Genomic DNA, 9,896 nt, shown 5'->3' on the forward strand with positions numbered 1-9,896 from the left:
TTGGTAGATTTCAGGTTTTCACGCCCTGTTTAACCATTTGCTAATACCATAGAATAGAGTTCAATTCTCTTACGGAGTCATGCTCTACATGGTCGGAGGCTACATACCATTCCTATCTAACTTTCTGCCAATACCATAGAATAGAAGTCATTCTCTTACGGAGACATGTTCTACATGGCCAGAGGCTACGTACCAGTACCAATGTGAATCTAAGTCTTTTCACTGATAACATGGTCAAAGGTATTATATTTTCTATAAACATAGCGAATAGAATAACACGGGAAAATAACTACGAATAATAACACTGAGAAGCACATAGCACATATAACACATAACATACAATTGTTCTTATATATTGAACTCACCTTAAATTAACCGGGGGTTAAAATAGTAATTTGAACAGCACTTCGGCTTTAAATATGACTTTCTATGTTGAAAACCGGGAGCTTAATTGAAAACCGGGCTCTGTGAAGGTAGGGCTTCAAAATCGAAAAGATAAAATTTTTAGGCTTCTCGGGGCGTGTTTCGGGTGCTAAAATTGATACCGGGGCTTCGGGGAAAGTCAAAATGAAGAAAATATGGAAAAAGGGGCCAAACATGGCAATTTCTCAAAATTACCCGAGAAGGCTCGCAGGCCTCCTATTTATAGGCGAGAGGCTCGGATCCGGAGAGGCAGGTGGTAGCAGAAACGACAACCACGCAATAGCCAGAGCGAGGTTCGGTGGCCAGATGTCGCGTTTGCGAGACGGCCAGGTGCGAGGTTCGGAGGGGTGACACGGAGCGAAGTGTAGAAGGCGCGTCAGCAGCTCGTAGGCGAGACGTGGCTCACCTCGAACACGCCACATATGTGACACTCAGAAGGCTTCAGTTGGACCTCCCTACGGTCCTATCACAGTCCGACACGCATTGCTTCTCAGATTGGGCCACGACCTCGGTGACGCAGCAACTTCGTGCGAGGTGACGTGTATGTTACTATTCATGCGAGATTTCTCGGTAGTTGAGCCCCGAACTTCTAAAATCCATAAATTTCGCATACGAGCTCCGTTTTTGACGTTCTTTATATGCACGCGTAGCTAAAATTACGCTCTACAACTTTCGTTTAGACCTTATTGGCTACTTTTGATTTTTTTTTAATATTGTTATTTTTAACAGACCGGGACAGGAAAATCCGTTAAAAATTCATAACTTCTTCATCCGATATCCGTTTTCGCCGGACTTTTTACCGTTGTACTACAAATGACGAGACCTTCGACTCTCGTTTAGGATGTATCGGTCAAATATCGCTCGATCTAGAATTCGAGTTTTTAGTTGTTTACTGCTAAGTTGAAACTTTGAAAAATCATAACTCCCTCACACGAAGTCAGATTTTGGCGTTCTTTTTATCGAATTTCTCGGTTTAATTAACACTACGACTTTCATTTAGATCACTAAGGCTAAAAAGTAGTTTATCAAAAACTCACTTTTTACGTCATTCGGTGTCGTGCCGGTTTTGTCGCGGATCTTCGGTTCGTCATAACTTCTTCGTTATAACTCGGATTTCGACGAGGTTTTCGTCTATAAGTTTCTAACAAGATGATTTACAACATCAAATAATAAAATTTTACTTATTTCAAATTTTATATTTTTGCTAAATTTCAGTATTTGGCTTTTAATTGGGATCTCATAAGACTTCCAATATTTTCTGAGTGATTCTAAACATAGTTTTACTTCATTTCTAGTAAAAACCATCTTGTTAGAGCTCAACACTCAATTTTATTGACTTTTAATAATAACAATACACAATTTCAGAACATTTATGTTACATATGTCATAGTTGTTTTGCATGTTAGACTAGTAGAGTCTTACTTGCTGATTGCTGTTATGTACTTTGTTGTGGGTTGATATATACCCGTTGTTGTGGGTTGATATGGACCTAATTTTGGGTTGATACGAATCTAGGGTTAATACATAATTTTTCGGTTTAAATACACAGATTGAGTTAATACAGACTCGGGGTTGATACGGATCTAGGGTTGATGCGTAATCGAAGTTGTTATGTGTAGTTATCTATGATGAATGTGATATTTTGGGGAACTCACTAAGCTTCATGCTTACAGTTGTGTGTTAAATGTTTCTCAGGTACTTATCGCTTTTTAGGAAGGAGAAGGCAGGACTGTACACACACATGAACAAATTTATGATTCGAAATTCCACGCTACTTTTCTTTATAACTCTGATTTTGAATCTATGTTGAGAAACATATATTTTGATGACATTGTCCTTTATGAAAATGGATTTTAGTTACTTTAAAATTTAAGAAAAAAAATCACTATGGTTTTTGGGACGTTAGAAGTTATACTAAATGTATTGAGAATGACGACCAAGCCTATGATTCCATTGGAGCTTCCTCGGGTAAAACCTGATCATAAAAAAATCTAAATAAAACCAATTTTTCTCTGAACCATTCTTTAGCTTCGAAACGAAAAGGTGATTTAGATATTGGTTCGTTAGGAGCTTTAAACCATGCTTTATTACAATAGTTGAGATGGCAGTATGCCAATGAAGGTACCTCGTTATGGGTTAAATTCATTGATGTCGTTTATAGTCCTCAAATTAGTGATCCGTTTGGAGGTTAGTGTAGAAATAGGCAAGGGGTTTGGTCTCATATCTTTGTTTCTATAAACATGATGCATGAGAAACAAATGACTCCTCATTCAAGTGTCTTTAAGGTGGTGTCTAGAGGCGATCACACTCAATTTTGGTTTAATACGTGGGTAGGTAACACACTCCTTTTAAAGACAGATTCCATCGATCGTCTGTTGTATCTAGATTGCAGTCCTCAATGTATAGTTATGGAGATATGGGAAAATGACTGGAAACGAGACTAGCTTAGAAATTTTACGAGAGGTACTTTGGAATATTAATTTTCGAGTTTAGTTGATGTTTTACAAAACATTACTTCGATGAGTGAGCCGGATAAGTAGCAGTGGTGCTTGAATGAATCCTTGGACTTTACGGCCAAAGATATTATGCACCATATTGATGAGAAAAATCTTATTTATTTGGGTGTGGTTACTAGATGGAATTGATTTGTTCTGCGAAAAGTAACATAATTACTTGGAGGCTTCCATTATGTGTTCGAGTTGTGCTGGTTATGTTGAAAATTTGGAGCATTTGTTTATTAAATGTGAAATAGGGGGCAGAACTTGTAACTCGATTTTTTGGTTGGCTTGATAAGCAACTCTCAATGTGATATTCTATCAGAAGCATTTTGTTTCATTGGTAGACTTAAGTAGTGTTTCACGAAGTCGAAGAGTTACTTTAGATGTTATTTGTATGATTACTTCATTAATTGTTGGGCTATATGGAAAGTCAGGAATCTTCTGGTGTTTAATATTGGAGTATATGGGAAAAAGAAGTTTAAGGGGTTGATTGATGATAAGTCGTTTGATTGGTTTGGGAAAAAGAAGATTAAGGGGTTGATTGATGATAAGTCGTTTTATTGGTTTGTTAATATGAATAAAAAATTTTATAGTAACTGGAAGCCCTATGCTATTTTTGTAATTTTCTAGCTTTTTGCTAGTTGCTTTTATTGAATTTGCTAGTGTTTATTTTTTTTGTTAGTTTTATGATGTTTTTAATTTAAGTTGTTTTGTTTCATTTTAATTTGTTTATTTTGCAGTTTTCATTTGTAGGATCGTAGAACCATTAGTTTCCTTATTTGTGTTTTTCAGTCTAGGTTCTTTTAAGTTATTTACGTTTGAGAAATTAAATATCCTCCTACTTTTTGTCTTATATATCCTTCTACTCAATGAAATGGTGATATGTGTAACATTTAATGCCCATTTAATGAGATTTAATGATATTTTAGAATACTAATATGACAAATATCATCATTTAAATTGGTAGGCGGATTGATAGAATCAAAACGTAGGAGGATATTTAATTTCTCTTTACGGGTTCCTTAGTTGACTATTATTTCCCTTCTTTAAAAACAATTAAGGTTTAAACTTGAAAAGATCTCTTTGATGCATTTTTATGCATCTTTTATGTTAGTTTGTCTTTTATTAATTTGCCTACTAAAAACAATAATGTATTTTTTTTTGAAACACAAGGTTTGTTTGACCAAATAATCGGTAGTTGTAAGCTAAAACTTTTATTTTTAAAATATTGTTCGGTAAGGATAATCGTAAGTTTTTGAAATGTATATAATTAAATAAAATGTAAAATTTAAGATCTAAAAGATTAAAAAAATCTCTTAAATGCTATTTAAATTTTTTTGTGTTAGATTTTTTTTTTGTTAAACGTGAAATATTTAAATTTGTATTTACAGACAAATCTTTTTTCATTAATTGAAGTTTTGCTAAAAACTAAAAGTTAAAAAAAAAAAAAAAAAGAAATCGAAAAGCTCATTGCCGAACCAAGATTTACAAAAATTCTTTGATCAAATTCAAATTTTAATCTCACTAGATGGATATTAAGTGAAACCAAAATACAAATTTATTCTTATCTTATTAATTATAGACAAAATTGCAAAAATGGTCCCTGTGGTTTGCATTTTTTCAGGAAAAAAGTCCAAACCACGAGTTTTTTGGTTTTGTGGTCCTTTTGGACTGGTTTGTTTGTGAGAATGGTCCCTATACTTAACACACCAGTTAAATTCCATCCGTTAACCCCCTCATGTGCCTTGCACAAGAGGGTATTTCTGTCCTTTTACTTATAGGGACCATTTTTGCATATGGAAAAATAAAACATCCTTTATATATCGTTTTCTTTTCTTTTCCCAGCTTCTTCCCCAACAAATCTTCTTCCCCAACGTTCTTAACTGTTCTTCCCCAACGACTATTATCTTCCATTTCTCCTTTCCTGACTTGCAATCGAGCAATCGAACAATGGTGGTTTGTTTTTGTGGAAAGCTTGCTTTGGTGAAAACGTCTTGGACACCACTGAATCCCGGCAGGAGGTTTTATGCTTGCCCTACTAAGGATTCTGTTTGTGGGTTTATCGGGTGGGTTGACCCACCTATTTGTGCTAGGAGTAAAACCATCATACCTGGTCTTCTAAGAAACATAAATACATTGGAGGAAGGATGTAATGGGCTGGTAAGAAGTATCAACATGTTACAGGAACAGTGCAATGGACTTTTGAGCAGGAACAACATGTTGGAGGCAAGGTGTGATGCATTGAAGGATGAAGGTTTCAAGCTGAAGATGTATTTATGTGCAAGTTGGTTTATGTTTGTGATTGTTATCTTTAGTACTTGGTCTATGTAAGGGATAGGGTTAGGCAAATGTGGGGATTTTTGTTGATCAAGTGATGCAGGGTAAAAATGGTATAATTTTGTTGTAATTTGACTTCATCATGTTTGTAATGAATTCCAAAATGTGTATCAGTTGTGTTCAAAATGTGTATCAGTTGTCAGATATAAGCACATAAATAGAACCAAAATGTAACAAAAGTACATTACCAAAATACATGTCATAAATTTACCAAAATGAACATTCCATTAACCACATGAGTGGAACCAAAAACCATTACCAAGTTAAGCATACAAGTGTCTGTGCACCATACATAACCACATCATCAAACCATAACTAAAGTTTTCAAAAACAAACAGTTTTTAACAACAAGAAACTAAATAGTCATTGCACCACAACAAATAACCACAATCACTTCTTAGATTGATTCCCTCCTTGCCCTTTACAGGTCCTAGAGTTGTGTCCTTTATTCTTGCATTTGCTACAAGTAACACTAACATGTTTCCTTGATAGCTTCTGCACACCATCATTTCTTGGCCCTTGGGAATTTTCTCCTTGCATCTCATTGACTCCATCACCTGCACTTGCCTTCTGCATTTTGCTTAACCTTTCACCCTCACTTTGTCTTCTTTTTTTCTTAGGCCTTCCCACCTGAGTGTGATGTGGAGGAGGGATTAGCTTTGTTGGACAATTACTTTTAGGCCACATGGGTCTCCCTTTAATTGGTTCCACCTTAAATGAATAAGCTTTTTGCCATGTCTCTAGCCAATACACCTTGTGTACCCACTTGTAAATGTCAAGCTCAGCCTCAGGGTCTTTGCTCATTTCATTCAGAGTTGCAATTGCATGCCTGCAAGGTATTCCCATTAATTCCCACTTTCTGCAAGTACAGGTTTGGTTCCTAACATCCACTACGTGTTGATCTTGCAATGCTGCAGTGACTTGATACTTGTTTGCCCCATTCCACCTAGCAATATATTGTGAAGCACTTTTTTTCCTTGCATCTAGGATGTCTGTTGTTGTAGGTGTTAGTGGACCTTTAGCTTTCTTCATTGCCTTCATGACATTGCATATCCTCTTCATTAGATACTCCCTAATGAACTCTAAACATGAAATTACAGGTTTGTCCCTGCCTTTCTCTATCTTCCCATTAAACACTTCACACATGTTTGAAATCAACACATCAGAAACAGCTCTTCCTGCACATTACAATAACATACAATTAATGCTGATAAATAACTGAAACACATAATCTTTACCATATGCAAACATATACAATTACCTGAGAAATGACTCCTTGCCCAATGTACAGGAGGAATTTGCTTCAACCATTGACATGCCTCCTTATCATACTCACTAAACTCTTTCATCAAATGTTCAAACTCAGGAATGGTGGTTGCTGATGCACACCTCCATAAATGGTCCCTGTACTCAGTTTGCCCCCACTTCTTTCTCATATTGTCATGAATATGTCTAATACAATAACTATGCTCAGCATTGGGAAACAATTGATCAACTGCAATTTGTAATCCCTACATGACTCAACATACAATAATTAGAATTAATTTCTTGGTAAAAAAACACAATCTAAATGATCAATTGATGAGTTTTAATTTACCTTTTGCCTGTCACTTATGAAAGTATAGTTTGAGTTGCTCCCAAGCTCCAAGTCATCCCCAAGGTTTTCTAAAAACCACTTCCAGCTAGCTGTGTTTTCAGACTCAACAATTGCATAGGCTAAGGGATAAATTCCATTGTTGGAATCTAGACCAACTGCTGTAAGAACCTGACCAGGGAATGGGCCTTTCATGAAGGCACCATCCAAACCTACTAATTCTCTAAGACATGCTTTGAAACCTTTTTTCAGTGGACCCAAGCATACATAAATCCTTCTAAACTGCCTTGTTGGGGATGCAGGGTTGCCATTAGGACACACATCTATTTTGACTGTTGTGTCTGGGTTTGTAGCTTGAAGTTCAAGAGCATAGTCCCTCAACAACTCAAACTGTTTTGTGTAGTCCCCAGTTACATGCTTTCTTGCCATATCTTTTGCCCTAAACACCTTATCCATTGAAATACCCACCTGGTAGGTCTTTTGAAAGTGATCTTGTATGGCTCTCAAAGGAATCTTCGGATCTGCCTCAACTTGATCTATGATTTTCTTGCAGATTAAAGAAGCAGTACAAGCTCTGAGTTTTCTTGTTTGTAAGCATGTATGAGTTTGGTTTAAGGTCCTTATAAACCAATCAGATTCGGGGTTTGACCTAGATGCATGTATATACCAACCACATGTTTCTTTTTGTGTCTTTACTTCTTTGCCCTTGCTTTTTGAAGTGGTAGGTTTAGTCCCCACTTGACCTTTATTGATGACAGGTACAACTCCTCTGCACTGTGCCCTAAGCCTTTGACTGTCATTTTTTTTAAAGAATAGATTCCTTCTTGTTTCTAGTGCGTGCACATCAATTAACTCCTTTAATTCTTTTTTACTTTTAAACTTTTGCCCCACTGAGAATGACTGTATATGTACTGACCCAAAGTTGCACCTTTTTTCTTTTCCCAAATTTCTTATGAGAGCTCTTCTTTCTCTGTCTTGGTCTGATCCTTCATCCAATGATTCGAACTCCTCATTGTTGATCACTTCCATATCTTCAGGTTCATGACCATCATTAATACATGCTCCTTCAACATCACTTTCAACATTTACAAAGAAGTCTGCCATGTCCACATCAACATCTTCTATATTGTTCTCCTCATCCATTATGTCATCCACTTTATCTTCATTTTCTGATTGTTTCCCATCATGATCATCACCTTCATCCTTTTCATACTCTTCATCACTCTCTTCAGATTCAACATCCCCTTCATACTCTTCAACATACTCATCACTTCCATTTAAATTTTCCATAAGGTTGTCAAAAAGTTCATTATATTGTTCATCATCATTAATGGGTGGGGTGTTGTAGCATCCATCAATCATCTCATCCTCATTAGTGTTTTCCTTCTCTTTTAAATCATCAATATCCTCTAAATTAAGCCTCTTGCTACAAGAACCTTCCTCTCTTTTTGAATTCCCAACTCTACCCTTTCTATACTCTGGAGAGAATGCATCAGTTTTACTCCCAAAAAGAATCAAAGACATGTACTCACCAATTGGTTCATCATTGACATGGTTCATATTTCTCAATGGAGATTCTACATGAACTTCAGCCTCATATTTAGCCCCTTGATCATCATTTTCTGGTAATTCCTCAATGACAACTTTACCCTTTGCATTTGGAGACATGAAGTATGTGAGTAGATTTGTCTTCCCATGTTCTGTGTACACTTCAATCAACTTGTTATTTTGAATAAATTTAGAAAGATTGATAACATCCTGATCATTCCCTAAAGCTCTAAGACCAAATTGAAAGTCACCATTGGGTATCCTGAAATGGTAGTATATCACTGGGGATTCAACACTCAATTCAATCATCCGTGGGTCTGGGTAACCTAGGTCAAGCATTATGGCATCAAGTTCATGTACAGAAAACTCATCTATGTCCACATAATCAACATAACGCACTTCACCTCCAGTATACTTTATGTCAGGTAACTTAGTAAACTTCCCACCATGATGAAGCTTAATACTAAACCATGTGGGTGCACCCGCTACAAGTCAAAATTGTACATGATAACAAAGTCAAAATTTGGCGGATTTTAGTATAAATCAAGGGTAAATTGAAAAATAGGAATGTTTAAGAAAACAGAGCAACTTACCATATAAGGATGATACGTCGACAACTTCATTTTTTGGTCTGATCTGCCACATTACGTACACCATTTCGACTTTAAAGTATGACCTTGTCTCCTTTTGCTTCGATTAGGTTCTTTCGATAACGACTTCTTTTTTTTTTGCAGGTTTAATGGAGCAGAAGGAAGAAGGAGGGAGGTGGGGAGTTGACGGGTGTTTGGGATTGTAAATGAGGGATAAAAGGTAGAAGGAAGTGTTGTCCCTATAAGTAAAAGGACAGAAATACCCTCACGTGCAAGGCACATGAGGGGGTTAACGGATGGAATTTAACTGGTGTTAAGTATAGGGACCATTCTCACAAACAAACCAGTCCAAAAGGACCACAAAACCAAAAAACTTGTGGTTTGGACTTTTTTCCTGAAAAAATGCAAACCACAGGGACCATTTTTACAATTTTGTCTTAATTATAATATGAATTTGGTTTGATTTAATTTAAAAATATTAATCAATAAATCTAAAATTCTAAAAAAATAGTGTTTAATGAACTTATTCCCTCAAACCATGTGCCCTCACAATATTCAGATATTTGTATATTGTATAGCTTCTACCTACTTATATAATCATTTTCCAAAAAAGCACTTATATAATAATAAAATTATCACGAGTGGTCTCATATTGTCCATAATAAAAACACATAGATTTAAGTTTTTCAATTAACAAGTTCAGTTCACTGAGTTGATTACCAAGATGATATCACATTAGCTCACCAACCAAGCGCAGCATTCAAGTTAAAAACTCTTTACGACAATCTCAAAATTAAATTTATTTTATAATAATAATAATAATAATAATAATAATAAATGACTATCATTTTGACGTTTTATAAAATAGACCATGCAAAACATAAAAAATGTCTTCTATTTAAGACA

The 9,896-nt window shown here is 35.7% G+C and overlaps 1 protein-coding gene across 1 annotated transcript; it reads right to left on the reverse strand.

Annotated features, from left to right (window-relative positions):
- Positions 1 to 5,513: 5,513 nt before the first annotated feature.
- Positions 5,514 to 9,419, reverse strand: LOC145009805 (uncharacterized). Its single transcript, XM_078968436.1, has 5 exons — positions 8,994 to 9,419; positions 6,856 to 8,885; positions 6,520 to 6,769; positions 5,736 to 6,436; positions 5,514 to 5,573 (listed from the first exon to the last, which is right to left on the reverse strand). Exons 1-5 carry the CDS (start codon positions 9,055 to 9,057, stop codon positions 5,514 to 5,516), a joined length of 3,105 nt encoding a protein of 1,034 aa, XP_078824562.1. The 5' UTR covers positions 9,058 to 9,419.
- Positions 9,420 to 9,896: the final 477 nt, after the last annotated feature.

This window comes from Lactuca saligna, chromosome 8 (genome assembly GCF_052625555.1).
Source record: "Lactuca saligna cultivar CGN05327 chromosome 8, ASM5262555v1, whole genome shotgun sequence".
Taxonomy (NCBI): Eukaryota; Viridiplantae; Streptophyta; class Magnoliopsida; order Asterales; family Asteraceae; genus Lactuca; species Lactuca saligna.

Coding starts and splice junctions, on each gene's coding strand:
- LOC145009805 (XM_078968436.1), bottom strand. CDS start 9,057: ATGGTGTACGTAATGTGGCAGATCAGACCAAAAAATGAAGTTGTCGAC. Junction 6,437..6,519: donor GGCAAGGAGTCATTTCTCAG/GTAATTGTATAT, acceptor TGTAATGTGCAG/GAAGAGCTGTTTCTGATGTG. Junction 5,574..5,735: donor AGAAGCTATCAAGGAAACAT/GTTAGTGTTACT, acceptor TGAAAACTTTAG/TTATGGTTTGATGATGTGGT.